Source organism: Martes martes (assembly GCF_963455335.1).
Source record: "Martes martes genome assembly, chromosome: 9".
Taxonomy (NCBI): domain Eukaryota; kingdom Metazoa; phylum Chordata; class Mammalia; order Carnivora; family Mustelidae; genus Martes; species Martes martes.
The window spans coordinates 86,322,214-86,349,178 of record NC_137896.1 but is presented as its reverse complement, the minus strand read 5'-3'; the positions used below and the strand labels follow the sequence as shown (position 1 = coordinate 86,349,178).

The following is a 26,965-nucleotide window of genomic DNA, read 5'->3' as shown; positions in this document are numbered from 1 at the left end:
CCACATTTATATATGCAAATTGAAAAGGACCAGACAAACAGTGCAAAGGTCAAATAATTACTGTTTTATATTGGGACAGTACATTTCAGATTTCAACCAAAAGACAAAAATGCAGTTTAACTTAAACACAGAAAATAACGGCATCTCTCAGATGCCTTATTTCTAAATCGAACAAATACACAAATTCTATTCCCTTCCCTCCCCCAAAGCAAGCCCACCAGCTTTGCCCAAAGTCTTGAGTTTTCGATGCCATTTGGCATCCAGCATCTTGGCCTTGTGACGGGCTTCAATGTAGCAATTAAAACGCTTGAGAGGTCTAGCGAATGGCATTCGAAAGGGACCTCAAAGTGCAGATACATCTTTTCAAACATGTTACAGGCTGAGCTGGCTCTTTGAACACTATCACTCTGCTTAAATTCAGGAAGCAGGCTTTAAAAATGCAAAAGGCATACAAGTTGTATTTCAGTGCAAATCTTCAGCTGGTCATTGGAAAAGATTCCAAAAAAAAAAAAAAAATTCTCTGTGTCACCTGCCCCTCCCTCCCCGCCCCACCCCCACAAAAGCTGAAATTCAGGAAAAAAAAAACCAGAACAAAACAAAAACAGAAGTACAGATGACTTTGGAATCATTTAAAGAATCAACTATTTCCAATTAAAAATTTTAATACATTAGAATCATTAAAATGAAAGAACAAAAGTAATCTTGCTTTGTTTAGACGGCTCTAATGAATGCGCTTCCGCGTAGCGCGCGTTTGAACTCTGAGTCGTGTAGAAGGTGGAGGCGCTGGAGGCGAGGCGAGGCCGGGGGGCCAGAGACCGCAGGCGGTGGGGGCTCGGGGCGGCCACCTGCGCGCCGCTGCTTCAGCCGTGGAGCCCTTAGGTTGCAGTGCGTCTGGATTTTAGGAATGTTCTTGTCACTGTGTGACACACACTCTGTTTCAGCATCACAGGTTTTACAAATGGTTCAAATTCAATGAAAAACATTTGCCAGAGGCTGAAAACCTCGACCTCAAAAATATGAATGCAAAAATATTAAGGGGAATGAACCAATTTTGTAGATACCTACATACAAAGTTTCTAGAACATCTATAAAAGCACAAAGTCATAAGAATTTGTTTTCCATTACATTAGTTTATATAAAATGAATAAATAGTATTTATAGATTTAATGTGTCTTATGTACATATACATGTGCTCTGTTTTAGCTTAAATAAAAATGCTACAAAGTGGGAGACCACTTGAGGGAGAAATCATAACCAAAAAGAAAGATCAGCCTTTTAAACTCAACCCCAGAAGCCTCCATAAAGAAGTTTCTGGGTGTATCCAAAAATAAGGAGAGGAATTCTAATAACACTGTACCATCCCCTCCTGTTCACCTGCAACACAGGGTAGAAATGTGGACTTTTCCTTTCACTGATGATGGACACTAGCTCAGCTAGCGCCAAAGCTCAGTTATTGCTGAAAGTTAAATAGGAAAATAGATTAGAGTTGGACCCAATGTCACTTATTTGGGGGTGAAAAAAAGGCATAATCACTTTGTGTTAAGTGGGAAATGGAGATCTCGTTTATCTCTGAGGTAGGAAAAAAAAATGTTCCAGAGACAAGTAGCATAACAAACTTTGAGGGAAAAACGTGCCTTGGGATAGCAGTACGCAGCACGGTCCCAAGAATATCGCACACAAAGAGATTGTACCATCTTGTTTGTGACAACAAACGCTGCTGGAGCTTGCATGAACTGTGCGACCCCAAAGACGTGCTCTAGCACAGTGTCCACTTCCAGGCGAGAACTACTGCTCCCATCCACACGCGGCTGGGTGGGGGGTGAGCACGGGGGAGGGGGGTGAAGGGTATGTTTTCTGGAGGTGTTCCTGACTCCTCACTGGGGTGAGGTCCACGGTGAAGTGCTCTTAAATGCTGCTTTCGAAGCTTGCTTTGGAGTTCTGAGATCAGGATCTCAACTTTAAAAGTTTGTTTCCTTCCATTTCCTAAGCACAAGACACTTTCGGACATTCCTGCTAGGTGAGTAACATAGCCAGAAAACTTTAAGACAGGTATGCTAGACTACCCGGGGACAGTAAATAAGGGGGGGAGAGTGCTGGGCGGTGAAAGTTGCTTATTCGGTCTGAGAATTCTTGGGTGCTTCAGAGTGATTGGAATGTACAGTCTGGCAGACGGATTTTTATGGAGAGAAAGAGAAACTAGTGGATGCAATCAGAAACCCACCATCCTAAGCACTTCCTGGAAAACGTTTACAGAGCTGGTTCTGGTACAGGTGGTACACGGAGGCTGACGTGCAAGGGGACTGTGGTTGGGTCTGATACGCTACCTAATCCGCTTGGCCGGCAGAGACCTCCGGGAGGCAGCCGCGGCGACCCCGCGCTCTCAGAGGCCCAGACACGTCTTGTGATTGTCCTGGAGCTTTATTCTCTTCATGCTGGAGCTGGAGTAGCCCTCGTCACTGCCCAGGCTCTGCATGCTGCCCCGCTCGTCCGAGTCGCTCACGCTGCTGCTGCTCCAGTCCAAGTCGCCCGTGAGATAGTCTGTGCTTTCAACGTCCACGTCGATCTCTTCTGTGGGGAGGACAAGAGACACAGGTGGAGGCGCACCACGGGACACTCGGGCCCAACCGCCAAGCCAGCCCTGCCAGGCCCTGTGCTGGAGCCCCAGCCGGAGTGCGAGGAGGTAAGAGGGACTCGTCACTGCGGGTCCAGTGATTGGACATCGCGACAGCTCAAGTGGGCCAGGCCTCTGTTCCTCCCTGGTGTGGCCTCTGGGGACACACACACAGGTGCTTACCCCTGTCGGAGTCCGAGCGCTCTGAGGAGACCGTGGAGCCGATGCTGTCCATCCGTATCCTCTCGATGCCCAGCTTCTCCAGCTGCCGCTTCAGGTGCCGCTGCTCTCGCTGAAGCTGGTCTATTTGGTGAATGGCTTTTCTGTCACAATCTTCAAGTTTCTGCAAGTCAAAGGGGGAGCTGTTGGAGCCCGCAGGCCAACTTCCAAATGGGCAAGGACTCTGCATCTTGCCTTCGAGCCCCCTGACAGGCCGGCTTTCCTCAGAAGCTCTGCAGTGTCCCTCATTTCGCTTCTCCCAAGGCAGGACTGGGGCCTCCTGCCTTTGGCTATTCTCCGCAGCACCGACCTCGCTGTGGTTACCTGCCCGGTCACAGGTAGGGATCTGGGGGCTGAGCTCAGCCCCTCTAATGCCGGGGAAGAGCTAGCAGCCCCCCAGGTCTGTGGGGACACCCTGAGCACTGCTCTCTGAACTACAGCCCGCCATGGGCCAGGAGCTGTAACACGGCCGTGCAGAAGGAGGGTTCGTCAGCTCCGTGTTCTAATGATATCAACACCTGAGTTATTCTAGATCTCAATTAACTTCTGTTCAGTAGCAGGAAAGTCTTTGCAAGTCCTGATTCCAAACTGTCCAACATAAGAGCTTAAGCGCATTTCCAAAGACCACTTGTTTTTATGAATCTGTTTAACTGTGGTTATGTTGCTCTAGACAGAGGTTCTTTTTCCCTCCAGAATTGTCAGGAAGGCAGGCCACTAACCATAATTAAGGAGACATTTGTCCAACAGTGACTAAAGGGTTATTGCTAAACAGTGAGTTCCGGCTGTGGCTCGCAGCAGTCTGACTACAACTCTACTCTCTCACTTTTTGCTCTTCAAGCTACGTGCTACACGCAGACTGTTTCAGACCCTCTGGGAGGTGCTAGGGATACAAGGTGAGCATAAAGACCTCGTCCCCTCCTCCGACAATGGAGACAACCAAACAGTCACACAAACCATGGTCAGATGACAACTGTGATAAGTGCTAAGAGAGAGAGAGATCCAATAATAGCTCAACTGTGGCAGGAAGGACGTAAGCAGGTCAAGAAAGGCTTCCCTGAGCTAGTGATACCTGTGTTGAGATCTAAAGGATGACAAGAAGTTAACTAGGTGAAGAAGGGAGGAGAAAACATACCAACCAGAGGGAACGGCACGTACAAAGGCCCTGTGGCTAGAAAGCATGACAAGTGCAAGGGGCTGAAAGGGCACAGGACCCAAGATACCACTGTACAGGCAGGTGAGGGCCAGGTCATGCAGCCTGGGGCAGGCCTGCTGACAGTCTGCCGTAAGCCACTGAAGAATTTTAAACAGGGTAACATGTTGACTTGGGCTTTGGAAGGATTACTCTTGGGAAGCACAGAGCTTAGCTCAGAGGCAGCTAGAAGAATACAGGGAGGCTTCTGAGGAGTTCACTGCAGTAGATGGTGGTAGGGTGAAATGGGAGTTAGCCTGTGAAATATTTAGGTCTTGGAGAGGACTCAGATATGGCTAACAGAGCAAGGGCTAGCAAGGTTGATCCTGAGTTTCTGGCTTAATCAAACAATTAGAGGACCCTTTAACTGCTGCTACACAGGGGTTAGAAATACTGAGTTGGGTTCTGGACATGTTCGGTTTGGGATGCCCGAGATCATCAAAGAGGCAGGCTGGAGGATGATACACATTTGCTATCCCTCATCAACAGACAAATCCTTAATGGACAGGTAAAGCTAAAAATGAATCCCAAGGATCTTCTTACCTTTATGTGCAATTTGGCTTTTGTCAATAAACTCAACGTAGTGTGTCGGTTCGATTCGGGCCCAAGCGGAACTAGCCCCTTCAACTTCTCCAGGCACAAGCGAAGATGGGCCCGCCTACAAAAACAAGGTCACAGTAGCATTGAGAATTTCACAGTGGGCCAGAAGGCGCTCTGGAAGAACAAGTTCTAAAAGAGCAGGAAGTTGCCCAGGCCCAGGCCAACGCCACCAATGACCTCTGGTCAAACAAACATCTTTGGACATTGGACAACTCTGGTGAAAGCCACAGAGAAGCCAAAACTGGGGTTTTCTCATCTCTTTATAATAAAGGTGTTAGGGAAGGGACTAAGATCTACTCTTATTAGGCATATTTGTCGGGTTATCTCCAAGTTTCTGGGTTTGGATGTGACCTGACAGCCAGGGTTTGAATCCTTTTCAGCCCATACTTCCTCTTTTCCCAATCATGGGCCACTAGAACTCGAGCACTGCTGTATGTAGCATTTACACACGTGAATGGCCTGTGTGGTTACTCATTACAGCTTGCTTTAGAATAGTGAAGATCAAATCCACGTAAGTCACTAACATTGAGACCTGGTTAAAAAAATTATCGTGTAGCTATCCAGCAGAATACTATGCAGCTATGAAAAGAACCAGAATGTGTTCTACTTACTACCAGGAAAGAACTCTCAGATACATTGTGAAATGAAGAAAAGCAAGATACCATACCATGCATACAACATGCCATCTCCGGACAAAACAGAGGAAAAGTAATTGTGTTTTTTTCTATAGACATAAAATCTTGAACAATAAGTAAGAAACTAATCTAACAGCAAGGAGAGAGAAGTCAGGGAAGAGGTGGAGATAAGGTAATATTTACTGAATGACTTGTATCTTTTGGCTTTTCAACTATGTAAACTGTTCAAAAAGTACATTAAAGAAAATGAGGGGTGCCTGGGTGGCTCAGTGGGTTGAGCCTCTGCCTTCAGCTCGGGTCGTGATCTCAGGGTCCTGGGATCGAGCCCCGCATCGGGCTCTCTGCTCAGTGGGGAGCCTGCTTCCCCCTCTCTCTCTGCCTGCCTCTCTGCCTACTTGTGGTCTCTGTCTGTCAAATAAATAAATGAAATCTTTTTTAAAAAATGAGCAAGCACATCATAAGCACTGCTACACTACACAGCCATGCAGAACAGCTAGAGATAACCACACGTGGACCCTGGAGGGGGCACAGAGGTGCAGTGGGACAGAGCGGGAAGGGAGAAAGCCCGGAGGTGGCGGAAGCCGCAGTGAGCCCCTCAAGAGAGGACCTTTAGTTACCGACTGACCAGAGTCCCTAAAGTTTTGGAAATTAACACTTCATTTCTTTGTGCTTTATTCGGGAACCTAGCAGAGCCCATGAGTGGGAGAAACACCCAGGATTCAGAGTTTTTGCCTCAGCCTACCACATTCTAAAAGCCTTCGCAGGCCATTCCAACCCATCGTGATTCCTCCACTTTCTGAGGACTTACTGGTTTATACTAGTCAAGGGGACATTCACTGTTCTGGTGGAATCATTTGGTATTTGCTACTTAACCACTCATTCATCGCAAACTCCTCAGAAGGTTGGACTGCCACTTAATCACTGCTGAGTTACTATGGTGCCTCCCCCTCCCACTTCCTTAATAAATGTCTGCTGAGGGGGTTACGTCACTATTCAACTAGATCGTAAGCTTCTGGAGGACACAGTCCATCTCTCCTCCACCTCTGCTCCTTCAACAGTGCTCCGGCTCCTGGGGTTTTAGATACATGCCCACAGCCCACACACAACCATCCAGAGCAGAGTTCCTGGGAGCCTGGGAGGCTACCAGCTGAACAGGGAGACACCCTTAAAGCTTAATTTGCTCCCTTTGCCACTTAAAATTTTTGACCATATTAGCGAAAGTGAAAATGGCTTCAGAAAGCTCCAAGAGGTCCATATGTATGATAACGACCAAGGAAGTCTCTTCACACCCTTCATACGAAGCCTTCGGGATGTTCTTCCAAGGCAGACCTAACAAATGGTGCATTAGACATCCTGATGAGCCCGTGTCTCATCTGCTTCCAAGCCTCCTTCCTTGTCTAGCTCTCAGAGGAGCTGTCCTAGACTCTCCAAGGGCCCCTGAAGCCTGGACAGACTTGAAGAGCACAGCATTTGCTCCTGAGCTAGGAAGATTTAATGGCACAAAAATGCCTTACTCTTTGATAAGACTTCCACTTGCCCTGAAACCCTGTCCGTGAGGAATGGCCACAAGCAAAGGGTCCCATTACAGGTTTGCTCCACCGACCACTGCAGGAGGGAAAAAGCAAAGCAGAACCTGTGTGTAAAATGGACCTGTTCCCTTTGGATGATAACATTCAAGAAGAGTCATGAAAACAGATCATATAAGAAACACCATGAGAAGGTAAAGTCAATTATACAGTTAGCCAAATTATTTCTCCCAAAGTTTACAAACAAATTGTCAAGTTAGGAAAAAAAGTTCAAAAATTAGATGTAGACATTTTTCAGTTTAACTTGTTACCTGCAAAGACAGCATGATTCAGAACAGAGTCCTATTAGTCATTTTATGATGTGGGTTTATCTGCAAATATGAGTATGTAAATTTTTTAGGAAGTTTGTCTACTGATAAAAATATAATAAAGTCATCTTTCCCTGCATTGTCATTTCTAGTTCTGTAGGGAGTCTAGCCCAGAAAAGTATAATTCTCACTACCCAAATGTGGGTTTTTCCAAAGAACACTTCAAGTTGTGAAACTAGAAATAAGCCATTTGAGTAATTCAAGCTAAGGATAATACATGTACATTTTTTTTTTTTTTTGGCCTGGTTCTATGAAAATAAGACCAGAGCTTTCCCCATAATTTTGTCGAGATCCAAAGCCAACTCCTGTCCTTAGTAGTGCCTGCCTTGGCCTCCTCAAGTGCCCAATGGCTGCCCTGCCCACCTGCCTGCAGACATCCCCACGCTGGCACCTGGGCCAAGCACAGGGAAGGGGTGAGGTCTATGGAGTGGGCTCAGTTCTGTCATGTAATAGCGAAATTTGACTCTCGAACCAGATAAATAAGCCAACAGACCCCTCTGTAAAAGCTGCCCTTGAGGCTCCTCAACCCTGAGACACACATGGGCACGCTGCACCCAGGATCTGGAACCCCTCAGCCAGCCTTGAGAGCACCCAGGAAGCACGAGATCTAGAGCAAGTAACACAAGCACTTGCCTCAGCTCTTCCTCCCCAGTCCGGACTACTCCCCTGGCCAGGGCTGTGGTTCTCAAGGAGGGGGATCAGTGTCCCATTTTGAACCAGGTCTAAATCCCCCTTGGGGAACCAGCAGAGGTTCTGCCACACGTACTTAACAGGAAGCTACTCCATCCCCCAGTCTGCTCCGGACTGAGACCTCCTCCCATCCCATCTTCTTCAGCCAGTCCTCTTCCGGCTGCCAAGAGCTGCCTCCCAGCTCCCCAGCCCCAGGAGAAGAGGGTTGTGCTGAGCTCTGGCTCCCTCCTGCTCCCAGCTGCCTCTTCTGCTTGCACCGATCCAACTGCTTTGTTCCTAGGTCATAAACTTTGACAAACGTCATGTGCTGACTCTTCAGAAATACTGCTTTAATTATTCTGAAGGGACAGATACACCTTTGGTCTACAGTGGCATAAAGAGACCAATCTTTGATCTGAGCTATAATCAGTAATGCTCAGAATCCAGTGTGCCCTGTGACTAGGGATAACTAAACTAGATACAAACTACAGTTTTTCTTCAGTTAAGATTTTGAAAAGGATCTCAAATTCTACTTTTGTTTTTAGTTCTTTTAATAGTCACCATACAACCAAATGCCAGCGTAGTATGTAAGAGCAAAGGTTTGGGACCTTGGCTTTGCTACTGACTTCCTGGGTGACCTTGAGCCAATCCCTTCACTCCATGTGGCACCAGCTTCCTCAGCAGCAGACAGGAACACCACGCCTGACAGCACCAATGTATTAACTGGGACAAGGTATGGAAGTCCCTGGCCAGGGTCTGACAGGAGTGCTCCCTATGTGGTAGCAGTTATTCTTTCAATTCTAGCTTCTTCTGTAGACCAATAATTACAGGGAACAAACAGATTTGGACAGCACTATAATATTCCTCTGAAAATCAAAAGGGGACTCAAAGTGTCTCACTAGGTAGATAGAGGCTATCTGGTAAAAATCCAAGTGTTCCTTAAAGAAAACACTTGTAACCTATTTTCTATGGCAATACAGATCTTGCTTATGCTAAAGATACTATTTTTACATTTAAAAAAAATCAAGGACAGTGAAGGAGACCATCAACAAAAGCAACCTACTGAATGGGAGGAGATATTTGCAAATGCCATATCCAATAAAGGGCTAGTACCCAAAATATATAAAGAGCTGATACAACACCACCCCAAAAATATAATCCAATTAAAAATGGGGAGAAGACATGAATGGACATTTCTCCAAAGAAGGTCTACAGATGACCAACAGACACATGGGAAGGAGCTTGACCTCACTCATCACCACCTCATATCTCAGAATGGCTAAAATAAAAAACACAACAAGTGGGGGCAAAGACGTGGAGAAAAAGGAACCCTCTTGCACTGCTGGTGGGAATGCAAACTGGTGCAGCCACTGTGGAAAAGTGTGGAGGTTCCTCAAAAAGTTAAAAATAGAGCTACCCTATGATGCAGCAATCTCACTACTGGAGCAAAACAACTAAACACTAATTCAAAACAACTTATAAACAGTAGCATTCTCTCCTTCTCTCCAACAGCCCAAGTATGGCAGCAGCTCAAGTGTCCATGGACAGATGAATGGATAAGGAAGATGCGGTATAAATATACACACGAACACAGTATTATTCTACCCTAAGAATGAAATCTTTCTTTGCAACGGTGTGGATGGAGCTAGAGAGTATAACGTTAAGTGAAATAAGTCAGAGAAAGACAAATACTGTATGATTTCACTCACATGTGGAGTTTAAACAAAACAAACGAGCAAAGGAAGAAAAGAAAAAAGAGGCAAACCAAGAGTCTCTTAACTAGAGAGAACCAACCTACGGTCACCAAAGGGGAGGTGGGTGGGGGATGGGGAAACCAGCAAGGGGCATTAAGGAGGGCACTTGGGACGGATACTGGGCGATGTGTGGAAGTGCTGAATCAGTCATATTGTACACCTGAAACTAATTATTACACTATGTTAACTATACTGGAATTTAAAAAATTCAAAAACTCAGCAAGGATCTTATAAAGCTCACGCATACAAAAGAAAAAACTTCTTGGCCACATGTCATGTAGAGTGTTGGGTAGAAGGGAACCCAAGGCTGGGGCGGGGGGTGCTGAAGAGCACCCTATCTGCTCCCGCTGCCCTTCAACAGCCCAAAGAAAATACAGCTGCAAATACTGACCTTGGAAAGCCAAGCACATCTCTGGGTGTGCTGTCTATAGCCAAAGCACCTAAAATCTCTCTCAAACAACAGCAAGAAGAAAGGAGAGCATATTTAAGAATGAACTTAAAACAGCTTTGGAAGGAAACTATAAAACTTTGCTGAGACACATAAGAAAATCTGAGTAAATGGGAAAAATGTGGCACCTTCCTAGATATGAAACTTAAAAGCAAAGATGCCAATGTTGCTCAAGTCTGTCTATGAATTTGACCTAATTCCAGGAAAAAAAAATCACAAGTGTTCTTCTTAATGCTGGGACTCATGTAGAGTTTAGACTCTACATGAGTCTAAACTCCATCTAGACGAACACATGGATAAGGGATTGCCAGATTTTTGAAAAAGAAGAATGAGGAGGAATGTGCTATACTAGATATTAATTTGTATTATAAAGCTTTAATAATTAAAAAATACAGGAGGGGGCAGACAAATCAAGTGAACAGAATAAAAAATTCCCAGAAAGAGACTGAAGATATAGGTATGAATTTAACATATAACAGAGGTAACACTGCAAATCCTTGGGAAAGGAATGAATTACTGAGAAAACAGAGGAATGGGGAGATACCACACTGTTGTCCGTTTTCCTTAAGTCTTGTCAGCCATGAATTATGGAAATTATGGAATTATGGAAAACTAAATACCCAAGTGAAAGGAAGTCATTAATGAGGCAGCTCTGGGCTGCTTGAGGCACTACCACATACCAGAGCTTGGGCACCAACAGAAGGCACCCGGGCCAGCCAGTGCACTCTTAAAGACAGTTCTGAATGCGGCGTGCCTGGGTGGCTCAGTTGGTTAAGCGTCTGCCTTTAGCTCAGGTCATGATCCCAGGGTCCTGGCATTAAGCCCCACATTGGGCTCCCTGCTCAGCGGAGAGCCTGCTTCGCCTTCTCCCTCTGTCTGCTGCTCTGCCTACTTGTGCTCTCTGTCAAACAAATAAATAAAATCTAAAAAAAAAAAAAAAAAAGAAAGTTCTAAATGCTTCTCTCTTTATTTCTGCCCCCAGACTTAAGCTCCCTCTAGTCTATCCATATCTCTCTCCCTCTCAGGCCAGCAGACTTGTCAACTGGGGAATAAACTGGGAAAAGAGTAAGATCAGAAGCAGACTGTGCCATCTGATAGTGCTCCTGAATTTGTAGGTTACCCAAAAAGTTCTTCCTGACTTGAACATGGTCAGGAGTGGGAATGGTATCCAACCGGGTGCATGTGCATGTCTGCATGGTAAGGGAGGACTGCTGTCAGAGATTTTTTTTTTAAACTGAAGGTCTAACCAAATGTTTTCCTTTCATAGTCAAGTGTAGGACAGGACACAAAGAATTAGAAGGTGAGAGCAGAGTGTACAGGATGGCAGCCAGAGAAGGGGGTAGATAAGTAAGTTCACAGGTGGAAATCTGGAAACATACACTTGACTCTTTCATTCATTTACTCCACCTGCATTTCCCAAGGAGGATTACTGTGTACTGCTACTTTCACAGGTGCTTGGATACAAATGCTGAGTTAGATCAAGTCCCTGCCTTCGTGCTTCTTAAAATTTAGCTGGACAGCAGAAGTAAACAAATTATTGAAGAATTATTGATCTGCACTACCTTCAGGCTATGACAAATAGCAGCTCTCACCGAAAGTTCTAGAACAGGCTCCCCTTTGCCCTCTACAAAGCCTATTCTTTCTTTTCCCTCACCCATATCTTGACTTAAAAGGTGTCAAGCTTCCATAGAACATCAGAAGCTGGTTTTTTCCCTTTCCAAATAGATCACATTCATTTCTTCATTCATTCACACACAGACTTCCTACATAGCCAACTGTTCTTTCATTACCAAATAATGGGAAAGATCAAGACTTTCATTTTGTGTTAACCCACTAGAGCCCAGAAATAACAATGTATCTGCAGTTGCTGATCTGAGAGTAGAATCTGGTATCTTAGGCAATCCATGTCCCTTCTCTTTGGGAAAAGCCCTACCTAACAAAGATACACAGTATCTCACTGAGTACTACTTTTCATTAAAACTGGGCTTCATATTCTTCACCAAAGGAAAAAAAAAGCAAACAATAAACAATAGCCAATTTAACCGTAAAGTTTCACCATCTTATTTCCTAGCTTTGTATGGGCACAGATTTAGCCAATTAAATAGCTTCATAAATTCTACAGGATAATTGGAGGTTTAATAAAAATTTCAGGTATGCTACGTATAAGCTGTATAGTGAGAAAAAAAGGTTTAGTATAGAATAAGAAGAAACAAATCATCTCATGGGGTCAAAAATTACTCCCTAAAAGTGATTACAGGTCACAAGAGATCCTTCCTCCAGATTTGGGATTAAGAACAGAGCCTTATCTGGTCAAACAAAAGGTCCAGGCGAAGACTACAAGTCATGCTTTGAGGGGAAAAAAAGGACTCTCCTCCTTTCCCGAAAATGATCCCTTTATAAATAATTCCAGATGCATTACTATTACCAACTTAATTAGAACCTAGGAAGGTTTTGAAGATTTTTGATAATTGTGATAAGGAATCCTTATAAAAGATACAGAGATAGGGAACCTGGGTGGCTCAGTGGGTTAAAGCTTCTGCTTTCAGCTCAGGTCATGATCCCAGGGTCCTGGGATAGAGTCCCACATCAGGCTCTCTGCTCAGCGGGGAGCCTGCTTCCTCCTCTCTCTCTGCCTGCCTCTCTGCCTACTTGTGATCTCTGTCGAATAAATAAATAAAATCGTTAAAAAAAAAAAGATACAGAGATAGTTCTATATGCTAGCAGTATGGGAACAGGTCACTTGATGAACAAGGCATAAATAGCAATTCATTGTGGCTACATTTTGAAGTTATAAGATCACTTCTCCACTAAAAGTATGAAATACACAGTATATTCATTAATATGTCCTTTCTAGAGACCAATTTAAAAAATGGACACAATACATATCATGGCTAGTACCTGCTAGCTTTCTTACCCTTTGACTATTAATGCTTATGACAAAAAGTCAGGCAGTGCCCCCAATGCTCCAGTGGGGACTGGAAATTAGTTGAATAAGCAGCACAGGTCTTTTCTCCAAATTTTTCCAAGGGCAGATGCCATCTATCCAAGAGGTATAGTCCAAGAAAGACAGATTCTAGAGGTACAAATCTGGGTGTTCTTCCACACCATCAATGTAGGCCAGATTTGCACACTGATAACTACATCCCTTCTTTGTAATAACCAGGCCATGCCCTTAGCCCCATGTGGCAACAAAGCAATGCGGATTCATTACAACACCCTAGAGTGAAATCTGAATGTGGTCAAGAAAGTTCAGAAACAGTAGGAGTGGCGCAATGCCTACCACAACTTGGGCCCGATGCAAATGTTACACCCCTACCCTCTTACGATAGGAGGAGCTTGGCCATTTGGAAAGTGGAAATAATGATAGGGACCTGCAATCAATTAGAATATCCTGCCAGAAGAGACCTGATTGCAGAGGTTTCTCATACCAGACCAGAGGCCACTGAAATACTGTTAGACCAAATGAAAATAATAGCTTAGATCAGGCTGCTGAATCCTCCCCACAGAGCGCACACAAAAATCTTTTGTCATGGGGTCAGAAGACTCTAGCAGAGGTAATCTCTCTAGACCAGCTAGCTGCCTAATTCCAGCAAGGCCTGCATATGTACCATTCCAGAAAAACGAGTGTCTATTATTAAAGAAGATCCCAGAGCCTTCTTTTGAAAAAAAGTCCAACCTAGCATCTGACTCCTGCCCCACTGACTACAGCTTATATGCAGTCAGTGTCCATTTGCTGAAGTGTTACTGAAAGGCATTGAGACCAGAGGAATTCCCAGAAAACAGACGAATTATCATCAACAAAGCCATATAACAACAAAATTTCCTATATTCCAACAAGAGTTAATTAGTAATTACAATGGGAATACAAGTGATTTAAAAATCGGGGCACTTGGGTGGCTCAGTGAGTTAAAGCCCCTGCCTTTGGCTCAGTTCATGATCTCAGGATCCAGGGATAGAGCCCCGCATCAGGTTCTCTGCTTGGCAGGGAGCCTGCTTCCTCCTCTCTCTCTCTGCCTGCCTCTCTGCCTACTTGTAATCTCTGTCAAATAAGTAAATAAAAATCTTAAAAATTTTTATATATATATACATTATATATATATAAATAAATGTGGGGGGATGCCTGTGTGGCTCAGTTGGTTAAGTGGCTGCCCTCAGCTCAGGTCATGATCTCAGTGTCTTGGGATCGAGTCCCACATCGGGTTCCTTGCTCAGCAGGGAGCCTGCTTCTCCCTCTGCCTCTGTCAGCTACTCTGTCTGCCTGTGCTTGCTCTTTCTGACAAATAAACAAAATCTTAAAAGAAAAATTTATATATATATATGTGTGTGTGTATATATGTATGTATAAATGTTGGAATACCTCTTAAAAGAAATATGCAAGATGTACAGGGAGACACTGTAAAACTTCAGAGAGAAATTGGATCTGAATAAATGAAGTCACATACCAAATCCTGGATGGAAAGAGCTAATACATGAACATGAACTTTTATTTATTTATTTATTTTTAAAGATTTTATTTATTTCACAGACAGAGATCACAAGCAGGCAGAGAGGCAGGCAGAGAGAGAGAGAGAGGAGGAAACAGGCTCCCCACTGAGCAGAGAGCCTGATGTGGGGCTCAATCCCAGGACCCTGAGATCACGACCTGAGCCAAAGGCAGAGGCTTTAACCCACTGAGCCACCCAGGCGCCCCGTGAACATGAACTTTTAAAAGGTTCATTTATACTGAAATTATTAGATTTTTATTTTGAAAGTCCCAAAGGGATTTGGAGGTTGGGGAGATGGACTGACCATAAAATTCATAGGGAAAAATAAACTAGTGAAAATAGCTAACAACATGGTAAAATTAAAAAAAAGAAAGAAAGAAAAGGAGAAGGGAGTAGGGATTTGCTTTACCAGATCTCGAAGTGCATGGTAAAACCTCAATGACTGAAACAATATTCACTGGCAGAGGAAGAGCAGAGCAGATGATCAGTGGAACAGAAGAACCAGTCTAGAAATGGACTCAGCCACAAACAAGAATTTAGTATACAATAGAGGCAGCAAGTTCAGACAGTGAGAGAAAATGGATTCTGTTAAAGGAAATGATAAACTGGACAATAATATGATACTCAAAGGGGCAATCTCTTTCATATAGATCCTTCATATATAAAATCTTTTCAAAGTAAGGGGGAAAAAAATGCCCGAGTAGAAAATTGGGCAAAGGTTATTTAACAGGCAGCATAAATACAAAAAAGTAAGAAAATGATTTGACTATGCTAGTGATGTAAGAAATGCAAATTGAAACAAGTTGTCTGTTTTTACTTTTTACGTATCAACTTCATAAAGGTCTTAAATTATAATATCACCTTGTGAAGGTATAAGGAAAATACAGCTGGTAACCTGCCCACGGGCAATCCAGCAGTCACATCGAAAACCGTAACGATATGTATATCATTATTTCCACAACTATAACTTTACCTTAAGGATGTAATTATGGTGGACAGAGGTTTATCTACGACGTAGTTTAAGGAAGTACTGTGTGTATTAGCCAAATACAGGAAAGAACCTAAAACAGGGGACTGGTTATATGAGTTACCGCCCATCTGTAGGAGGGAACACGGGCATTCACTAAAAGTAATGTTAGAGAAGGAGACTTGAGGACACTGGAAAATATTCATAATGTAGCTTGAAAAGAAGATAGAAATTATTTACTGTGGGATCCCATGTTGATTTAAAAAAAAAAAGGCATGCACAAAACCTAGATGGGTACAGAACTTAGTAGGAATATTAGCAGCTGTTACTATTGCAAGACCTAGGACAGGCGATTTTTATATTTTTTGTGCTTTTTGGAACTTCCCAATTTTCTACCCTAAACTAAATATATATTTTTAACGATTTTACTTATTCATGAGAGAGAGAGAGAGGCAGAGGCCGAGGGTGAAGCAGGCTCCCCACAGGGAGCCCGATGCGGGGCTCGATCCCAGGATCATGACCTGAGCCAAAGGCAGATGCTTAACCATCTGAGCCACCCAGGCACCCCCTAAACTATATTTTTAAGTCATTTTCCAAAAGCAACTGTGGCGATACACTTCAAAGTTCCACTGCTGTCTTCTGGCAGCTAGAATTATGGATGATTTAAATTGTTCTTAGAAAGACTTTCTATAGTTCTCAAAATTTTCTGTAAGATTAGTTTTTTTTTTTTTTTAAAGATTACATTTATTTGAGAGAGAGAGAGAGAGCAAATGCGAGAAAGATCATAGAGGGAGAGAGAGAAGCCCCTGAGTGGAGAGCCTGAGGTGGGACTCGATCCCAGGACCCCAGGATCATGACTTGAGCTGAAGGCAGATGCTTAACCCATGAGCCTCCCAGGTGTCCCTGTAAGATTAGTTTTAAAAAGAAAAACCATGGGGCACCTGGGTGGCTCAGTGGGTTAAAGCCCCTGCCTTCGGCTCAGGTCATGATCCCAGGGTCCTGAGATGGAGTCCCGAATCTGGCTCTCTGCTCAGCAGGGAGCCTGCTTCCCCTCTCTCTCCGTCTGCCTCTCTGCCTACTTGTGACCTCTTTCTCTGTTAAATAAATTAAAAAAAAAAAAAAAAAACAACTTTAAAAAGAAAAGCCATACACTCAAAAGTGTTTCCTGAGCAGGCTGGATCCACAAGGCCTAGTCACAGTTCAGGGAAGCACAGGCAGAGTGACAGCTGCTCCCATCTAAACTGATAAACTGAACCCTCCACCCCGGGAGCATGGGCTTCATCGGACTCTGTATTCCTAGCACCTGGGACCCAGCATCTTCAGCCCTCCAGATTGCCTGATCTAGAGAATGGAAAATACAAGCCTTCTAGAATGGTGGAGGTGGGGTATTTTCCTACCAACACCAAGGATAGTAAAGTGGTAATGTTGAGTATTTTGTCCTCATAGTGGAGTCCTGATGAAGACCACTCATTCAGAATCTCTAAAGTGCCACAGAAAAGGATTCTGTTTAAAAATCTAACCGAAGCATAATCAACTCTGCAGTATCAAAGAGGAAAACAAATTCCCATTGTTGAAAGCTCTTTTCCTAAGGTTCTTTTTTTTTTTTTTTTTTAAGAGTCATGTCAATCTTTTTATGTGATGTTTTAAGGTAAAAAATGGCTAAAGTGCACATGCACTTGGCAAAGCAGGATTCTCTTATGGGCACCAACTACTAAAACCAGGAGACGACCAGAGCAGCTGCTCAGCCGACTTCAAAACCGAAGATTCTTAAGCATCTACACTCATATGGGGAGAAAAGCGGAGCAACTTTAAGTTCCTCTCCTGGACTGCAGCAACCAATGTTTGGTTAAATTAAGAAATTTGAGTCTTTACTTCCTTCTTTTCTGTTCACATGCTCTGGACTAGAGAAAGAATTATCAAGACCTTAAAAGACCGAATTCCAAAAAAGAAAGGACAGTAAGGAAACTAGATAACTCTTCAGCGAGCAAAAGTAGACTGGTCACACGGAAGCTGTGTGAATTAGAAGCAGCTTGCTCAGTGGGGGCTCCAAATCTAGTTTTCTAGATTATTTGCCTCCACAGCCTCTCACGTACACCTCAATCTGAGCACATAGTGCTCATTGAGACGGTCTCTCTGTCTTTCCCATTACACAGACTACATTTCTCACGGATGGGGACCTTGCTGATCTAATACCCCCAGTGTGAACTCATTTAATACCTAGTACTGAGCACAAGTTCTGGAGACACTGTAGGCAAAAAATAAACACGCCTGAATGGCTAAAAAGTAAAACTGACATTGTGTGGCATTCTTGCATAGGTAAAAAGCATAAAGTAGTGGTAAGTTCAAGAGCCCTTACCCAAAGGGGTAAAATTTTCATAACAAAATGACTGTCTAATGGAATAATAAAAAAGTAAATGCCTAAGTAAGGTGGGGGAGGAGAACTAGAAGACTTTTCAGCAGAAAGAGTCCCAGTTTACCCGGTTCACCCCCAAGGCAGAAAGCTGAGAATCCAAAGATGAGAAAGAGAGGCCACATCTGACTACCTTTCCACCTTAAAAGATACTTTTGAGTTCCCAATTCATGAGCCGGAAATCCCTAAAGCATAAAGGAAGCTTTGACTTCAAACGCAGTCCCAATCACAGAATAATTAAAAGGGAAGAAGAGGGATGGGAGCACGTGTGCAGTGAGGCACACACAGAATTCCTTAGCGGAGTCACGCTACGGGTTCACCCTGTTCCAACATTCTCCTTCCCAGTAAGTCGGGTCTGCCTTTTCCCTGCGGAACGGGTCACTCAGATCCTGACTTTCAGAGGCAGGCTCCCTCTTCAAAGAAGGTTTGCATGAAATAACCGTATGTATTTGCAGAACCATCACTACCCATCATCATCTAGCTCACGCACAGCACCGAGAAAGCCACTCAGTCTGAACGGGTAGCCTGTATTTCAAATTGATGGGCGCTCGGAGACCAGAATGAAGCTTGTTCAATGGTTCGCAGCCCTGGCAGCACATGAGAATCACCTGGGGAGCTTTTAAAAAAAATACTAGAGCAGAGTCTCAACCCAAACCAATTAAAGCAGAATTGCTAGGGGTGAGGTCTGAGCATTGGTTTCTTTCTTTCCTTTTTTAAAGCCCCAAAAGGAATGACTACTAATTCTCCCCCCCACCCCAGCATAGTTAAAGTGGTTACTTCTTTTTTTTTTTAAGTCTTTATTAGAGATAAAATATTTGCTTTAAAATACTCCATGGAGAGGGGTAGTTTTGATTATCTAAGATTGACAAAATGCTAATGATGGTTGAAGCTGGGTAATGGATACACAGAACTTGATTACATTATTTGTTCTCATATATTTGAAGATTTCTAGAAGTTCTTTTATAAAATTGGCAGAAATAAAATCTGTTCCTTCTCCCCAAGTGTATAAATGTAATTTAATACAAAAATATTTTTAAGAAAACATTAAAATAAAAACTTTGCAAGTGACTCTAAGTACAACCAGAGTCAAGATCCACCAGGCTACATCGTTGAAGGAGGGGCAAACCAAATTTAAAAAATAAAGATTCAAACAAACAGCAAGAGGCAATCCAGGTGAGAGAGATCAACTCAGGCTCAGCCAGATGGATCCCAGGGAGGGTGGCAGGCCTCCACTAGTGAATCACCATCTCCAATTTGTGCTATGCATATATTTGCCTGAATTTTGAGAATCTTTATTCACAAGTAAACTGTAAATACACACACATATGTATGTATATTTATATATATCTGGGTGTGTACACGATTTAAGACAGAACTACCAATTATATTCAGCAGCATGTCATTTTTTTAAAAACACTATTTGTGGAAACACAGCTCATGACCTAAAATGCTTTGGCCTGTGAAACAGTCACCCAGGAAGGCGCTCCTTAGGAGAAGCAGGTGGCAGGAGTGAGGGGTGGGGGTGTGGCTTCTGGAACCTGCAAGCCCTTCGTCTACCTAAGTGATTTAGGGGCAGCGCTGCTCAGACGACCGACCAGAGGAAACTCTTACATCAGGTGTCGCTTGTGGGAAGAGCCAAGAAAAAACAGCCAAGTCTCCAAGATCAGAGGACATATCAAAAAAGACCCCCATCCCACCCCCAAATTCCCAACTCACCTATTCTTCTCCATTTCATTGTGAGTTGATCTGAAAGAAGGAACAGTAAGAAAAGAGTGAGATTCTTCTGGTCTTAAAGGACTGCTTCAACACCAATACAGTTATTTTAACTTCTTTCTCTCCAGAGTTGGTAGGAGAGAAAACAGAAAGGGAAGGAAAACTCAGTGGGCTCTGCTACACAAATCAGTTCCTTTGAGGAGTTAGATAAACGTAAATGTGTAAAATAGAGTTCAAGGACAAGTGGCCAACTTAAGAGGCATGCAATCCCTGGTGGAAATGTAATCCATTTTAAGAAAGGAAATAAAAGGGGTCTATTTATACAAAGGGAAAAACAGCTGCGCCATGTGATGCGAATTCGGGTTCTAGAACAGTGAAGAAGCTTTCTTCAGGCTGAGGGCAGAAGAGTGGTGGTGTCACCCCTCTGAATCCTGCAGTTTTTCTAGGTGAGTAGATACGCCAAATTTTTATGCTAAGTTGCTTAACAATAGGATACAATTTTAAGTGGATAAAAATAATCCCTCATCCCTCAATCTTTCTACTCCTGACGTAATTATCTGATCATGTCCACCCTCCTGAAAAATGCTACTGGTGAACAGCTCCCAGAGGACTTCGGGAAGGGGCTTCTAAAACTGAGCTCCACATAAAGACGATACGGATTGGTTTAAAGCCACGGTGAGGGTGAAATGTGAAGTCTAGCTTTGCCACTGACTAGTACTGTAGAAGAAACAAAATCCTTTACCACCTTGTCCTTGATTAACCCCTCTGTAAAATGGGAGTAAAAATTAGTGTCAATTATCTACTCAACACACGTAGATCAATGAGGTAGCAACTGTCAAAGTGATTAGAGAGCCTTGGACGAAAGCTGTGGTGGATGTGAAATCCTGTTATTAAAGTGTTTATAGCTGGCCCTGAATATAGGGCCTGGTCTAAGAATTTATAGACAGGTTTCCACAGAAGTCACAGGAAGCCAGTCAATATGGCCACTACAGTGTCCTCCTCACGCAACTCCTCCCTAATTACAAACTTGGGGAACCTCCCAGCGTTATAAAGGAGCTGAATCTTGACTTTTCTTCATGGAAATTCTCTGGAATCTAACCCGTTCAGGAGACAGCACCCTGGCTCAGGCCAGAACCTTCTGGACCTACAGAGAAATTCTCACAGTAATCATAGAAAAAAAGGACCTCTGTGAATGCTCCGCCACTCATTTATACCGGGGGGGGGGGGCAATCACACCCAAGTTCATTCACACCAGAGAAGGCTGGTGGGGTGTGTATAGGGGTTTGTAGTCTCGGAATGAGAAATTTCCAATCCAGCAATAAAACTTCTCTTCCACAAGGCTCCTGGGACATCAATTTTTATTAATGAGGAAAACTGAGAAAATAATGACAGTATTTTAAGTTTTAGAGTATTTGTTTTCTAGGTAAAGAACCTCAAAATTGGTTACTGTAAAAGCTTTACATTGATTCGCTTGGTTTTCCCTCAGCCTTCTTCAGTTACATTTTTCTGAAGATTTACTTCCTGCAATGGCTGGCAGGATATCACAGTTAACAAGTTGGGCCCGCACTACAAACCTTTGGCTTTAAAGCACGTGGCATTTTAGTTTTAACAGGGAATAACAAGTTCAAAGTCTGACAGATTTTTTAAATGCATGAAAGTATATGACAGCAGTTGGTCAGGATTTCCCTGTTTAATTGTAGGCAAGGACCATCCCAGGAAGGTGGTGGAGGAGAGAAGGCCGGGTATTTGAAAAGCATATCACCTCTGATTACAGAGAAGAGCATGCAGGGCACTCTTACCAAAAATTTCTGGATTCTTTGAAGCTACACACAAGAAAAATTCTGAATCCCCAAGATAAACTTTTTAACAAATTCCGTAGGAAGGACAACTCCTTCTAGACTTTGAACAGTTTTGGAAACTACAGATCTTATCTGATTACTTAAGAGTCTTGAACACGAGCACCTAGGTGCCTCAGTCGGTTGAGCGTCTGCCTTTGGCTCAGGTCATGATCCTGGAGTCACAGGACGGAGTCCCACATCGGGCTCCCTGCTCAGTGGGGAGTCTGCTGCTCCCTCTGAACCTACCCCCCCACATGCTCTCTCTCTCTCTCTCTCAAATAAATAAATAAAATCTTAAAAGTACTGAACGCACTGTGATTTTTACAAGGGGACTTACGTCTAATGTCACCATTTAAAAATATATTCTTACAAGGGGCACCTGGGTGGCTGAGTCAGTTAACATCTGACTCAATCTCAGTTCAGGTCTTGGTCTCAGGGTCATGAGTTCAAGCCTCACACTGAGCTGCACACTGGGCATGGAGCCTACTTAAAAAAGAATATATGTATATCTATGCTCACAAAAAGATAACTAAGCCAAAGTACAGAGTGTATGAGAATGGGAAAAGTTCTTGGGTTCAAAAAGAGTCTCCATGTCAGCTCAGCTATATACCCCTGTTGCACAGAAGAGCTAGGAGGCAGGTCCTGAACTTCCCCTTTCATGAGTGCCAAAGCCTGCTCTACAGTTTAACAAAATAGACCTTTAAAAACAACTCTGGATTTCAGTTCTAAATAATTAGTAACTCTTTTCAAAAATCAGTAGGAAAGAAAAAAAGATTCCACTGCATGTATTCCAGTAGTTCTCTGGATGATTCTGAAGCGATCAATATTCAAATTTCATTTTTGTTTTTTTAAACAAGCAATTAGAGAAACTGGATTAAAATCTGCATTTTTAGTTCCCAAGAAGTTGGATATGTGACTAAATCTTTAATTTTTTATTGTCCAAGTAAAAGTAGTCCCCTGACTCTACAACCAAAGAGCACAGCATTTCAACCTGAATTAAAAGAATAAACTATTATCTGGTGGTTATGTAAACCAGCAGTAATCTCGCCATCGCCCTTACCTCAGTGCAAAATCCTGACCATACATGGCCTCAGAGAGAAGTCTAATTCAAATCAAAGGGGTCAAACTGCATTCTCTGGGGCGATGTCTCACTGTTCAGGTAAGGGTCATTCCTTACATGATCACATTTAAACAAAACAACCTACTCCTGCTTCATGTTTGCTTGGTGCCATCTCCAGGTTTAATTAAGGTCTCTCTCAGAGATCCTTGCACCACTGAGGATATGACACTAATTCTTCAATGGTCAAGAACATGGGAAACTGTGATAGCCTCCGGTCTGTAAGCATGGAAAGCACACCAAACCCATTAACAGAAGACAGCTTTTCCAAACCTCGGTAGTTATAGCTATTTTTTCCATAATAACACTGGATAGTAAAGAGAAAGAGTCTGTTTCGTGGCTTGCAGTTCTCAACTATCATTATTTTTCTTTCCTAATCACCTTTGAGGACCAGACTGCTTCTCTTTCAATATCCCTTTCTCTTCCTCTCCCCGCCACTGAACCTCTTCCAACTTTCCTGTGAAACTTAGGGAAAAATAAAGTGCTAAAGATTAAGCCTTGACTAGCAGAGTGGACAATTCCTTCCAAATCATGAATGGACAAGAATAAAAGTAACAGATGGAGTACCCTTTTCAGGAAAAATAAACAAAAAGGCTTCAAAGTTCTTCCAAACAAAATTCAAAGAATACTGTAACAAAATGCAACACAGCTAAATCGTTTTATACCACTGCATAATGCAAGTCAATATTAACATTCTTCTTATAGGCCCTTAATACCCACACACAGATCTATTAGCTACCACCTTCAGGTAATGGGCAACATGGGAGGGAAAGGAAAAGCCACGAGGTTGTTAATTACCAGGTTCATCCCTCAGGTGCCTTCTTATTCAAGAGCTCAGCACATGTGTGCGGCTCACATCCTGTGGTTCTACCAACACTAAGTACAATGGGATGAATCAAGGACAGAAGCAGCAGCAAGAGCAAGTGAGTTTTAGGTTTAAGTGGGACCTCCTGGCTTTTAGTGGTCTGTATTATGCCACAGAGGCTAACCAAATACAGTTACTTGCAGCCAGGAATAAGGATTCTAAGTCAGTGATGAAAATGTGAATGACTTTATTGGAATGAAAGGTATAAGTAAACAGACCTAACAGATTTCCTGGCTAACTTATATTTTAAGGGCAAAGAAGGGAAAAAGGGGAAAGTAACATTAATAGAGTACATCATAGGTAGCAGGAACTATACTCAGGGTTTTAATGTGATTTCACTGACCATTAACCACATACTTCCCAGTGAAATTCACAGATTTTAAGAACTAGAAGGCTAACATAAAAGGGTTGTAGCATATTAATATTTTAATATTAATCCTCCATCACCAAAAAGGCAGGTCTTAACCTCCATCATTCCTTTGCCATTATAAACAGATTTAACAGTTTATGAGACAAACCACTGCATTTCATTTACATGTCAAATATGAAATCTTACCACCTACACTAAATTGGATACTTTAGCATGTTTATAAAATCTTCACTATGAAAAGAGAAATGGATAATGTCCAGCATTTTCAATTATAAAAAAACCTGCCTTTAATCTGAAACTTCTGAAGGCAACATATTGTCATTGTTCCTAATCTCACTGGAAGTTTCCATAGATTTTTGTTCCAAAAGGGAAGAAAAGCAAAATAAAGTTAAAAAGTTCATAAAGAAATGTAAAACATTTCCATTTCTCTCTTCTGTCCCCTCAACTCAAACAGAAGGGCTCCTTCCTCCAATGGCTTAAGACCATGTGTGCCTGACTGAATCATGACTGCTACTTAATGTATTTACTGGGTTATAATCACAACAGGCAACTTCCATTCTGCAGTTTGTATCATCTGTGGTATAATCTAAAAGAGAAAGAAATATTTACCAAATTACCTGCTACTGCTGTTATTCTTCTTGGATTTGTTCCTCCGTTTTAAGGCATCTCTGTCCTTGTTATTGTATGGTAACATGGAGGCATAACCATGTTCAGCTTCTAGAAAACCGAAGGATCCAGTTAATGAATGAGCCTAGAACATTCAATACTCTCTCCCCTCTACAGTATTTCCTTTTTAAATTTTATTTTTCATTAAAAGAATATTGTGTTAAGAAACCAACGATGCAAGGTGGAATTCTTAGAACAATGATTGTTTTTTTAAAATTGTGTGAATACCCTCAGTTCGGAGCAGGTGTAAGAAGCATTCCAGCTGCTCATTGTTGAGAAAGACACAGCAAGTCGCTGAGCTCATGGAGCTTGGGTTCCCCACTGGCAACGTCCAGCAGGTTGGCGTGCTTTAAGTGGGACCAGCCTCGGGCGAAGGTGCGGGGCAAACACCGGGAACCCAGAGGGCGGGGAAGCGGGGGGCGCAGGGGAATCGCTGCTCCTCCAGCTGGGAGACGGGGCGCCGGGCCCACTTGGGGGCCGGTCCGGACGAGCCCCGGTGGGGTAAACCAAGGGTCTGGCCAAGTGGACCCCAGGCACCCCATTTGCTTTGCGGTGGGGGGCAGCGCTCGGGACTCCGGGGGCAGCGGCTCCTTTCCCACCCTCATTCATTGCCTTTGGGGCAGCAGCGGCCTCCCTTCGGACCGCGCGTGGGGAGAGCTGGAGGGGTTGGGAGCGCTCGCGGTTGCGGTCTCTGCGCCTCCAACCACCCCCAGAGCGGCTGGGCGCCCCTACCCCGCGGCCGGGCCCCTCAGAGCCCCCGGCCCCGGCTCGGGACGGACCCCTCCCGTCCCCGTGCACCTCTCTCCCGCCGCTCCAGGTAGTCAGCCGCCTCCAGCAGCATCTGGATGTTCATCCGAACCGCCGCCGCCATTCTGCACCGGGGGCCGGAGCCGCGGGACCAACCCCCACTGCCCACGGGCTCGCCGCAGCCGCCGGACACCCGCGCCCTGCTGTGGACCCCGCAGAGCAGGGTTGAGAGAGCCTCTCTGGCGACCACGCTCGCCGGAAGTGGGGAAGGGGGTCCGGTGAGCTGGGCACCGCCGACACCGTGACAGAACCCGAAGAAGAGCAGCAGCCGCCACCGCCGCGGAGTGTTTATCTCCGACTCACCATCCCCCCGCCCCCAGGCCCTTCTCTTGACAGGCCCGCTTCGGCTGCGTTCCTCATTGGGCACCCTAAAGAATACCCCGCCCCTGGCCTTGTCCGATTGGGGAAAAGCATTACGGCCCCGCCCCCTAGAGTCCGCTCCTCTCTCTGGTTGGTCACGCTTGACAAGGCCCGGGCTCCACCCCCCCTTTCCAATTGGTGACAGGATTCGCAACTCCGCCTCGTGCTCCTTCCCTGTTTTCCATTGGTTCTATACCGACAACCCCCTTTTGCTTTGTTAGTATTGGCCCAGAGCTACAGAAAGCGAGCCACTTTGCCTATCTCCCATTGGTGGAGCCGGCTGAAACCTCCCAGCTACGATGACGTCACCTTTCTCCGGGCTCAGCGAGCCCTGAGTGGCTGGTGATCAGCGGCGCCGCTACTCCTCCCCTGATCTGGCATTGGCTGGGAGGGCTGACCTGGGCGCCGGCGCTGATTCACCGGCCGCAGCGGAGCTCCGCTCCGTCCGGCCCATCCCGGCCCCGCCTCGGACCTGTTGCCCGGACCTGTCCCCGGGGAAAAGTTCCGAGAGCCTGCCGGTTATCCCTCGAGTGGAAGGCTGGCACCGCGCGTCTCCTGGGCTCTTTGTCCTGCTTGGATTCCTGGCCGGAGCCCTTGGTCCGGCGGCCACAGTCCCAGAGGTTCCAGGCTTCCCAGCTCCCGGGCGGCTGTGGGCCCCGCCGCGAATCCCACTGAAGCGAGAGCGGCGCCGGCAACCTGGTGCGCCCAGGGCTTCCGCCGGCGCCACGTGGCTCTGGGGCTTGAAGGAAAAAGCTTGCCTTGCGTTGAATGCTCGCTGCCCAGCGTTTTTTCTCCTCAGAAAGCGGCGGAATCGGGCAGCAGTTTACAGCCCTGCGCGTCTCTGTTGGCACTCCCCACCCCTACCCCAAGTGCAGGCATAATCACTCCCTCAAAAACTTACTGCATCTACAGAATCCCCGGCGTTGGATCTCGAGATTTTTTGACCCAAATCTCGATCAGGGTCTTTCCTTCCCTTTTAATTCTAGATGAAAACATTAAAAAACAAAAACAAAAAAAACCTTCCTCTGTTCAAGTTTATAAATGGTGTGTGTGGTGTGGTACCAGTAGAAATATATAGAACTAAAAATTTAAGGATTATTCCCTAAACCTATCAAGATTTATAACCCAAGTTACATTGTTAATATACTGACATCTCCATTTTAAAAAGGAGGAATAAATGTCTTCGTAAGCTTGAACATATTTCATAAAGCTTTTAAAAAAAAGCTTACTGTTGGCAATACATGAAAATAATAGCTTGCTATGTGTCACCTGCATTATCACTAATCCTTAATATGACCCCATTAGATAGGCTAATAATTACATTTTGAACACGAGGAAACTGAGACCCA

At 44.3% G+C, this 26,965-nt stretch overlaps 1 protein-coding gene across 1 annotated transcript; it reads right to left on the bottom strand.

Annotated features, from left to right (window-relative positions):
- Positions 1-44: 44 nt before the first annotated feature.
- MXD1 (MAX dimerization protein 1) lies at positions 45-25,581 on the bottom strand. The gene is made up of 6 exons (XM_080813303.1): positions 25,248-25,581; positions 24,401-24,500; positions 19,597-19,626; positions 4,563-4,677; positions 2,795-2,954; positions 45-2,568 (listed from the first exon to the last, which is right to left on the bottom strand). The coding sequence occupies exons 1-6, from the start codon at positions 25,318-25,320 to the stop codon at positions 2,381-2,383; spliced, it is 666 nt and encodes a 221-aa protein (XP_080669429.1). The 5' UTR covers positions 25,321-25,581; the 3' UTR covers positions 45-2,380.
- Between the last annotated feature and the right edge of the window lie 1,384 nt (positions 25,582-26,965).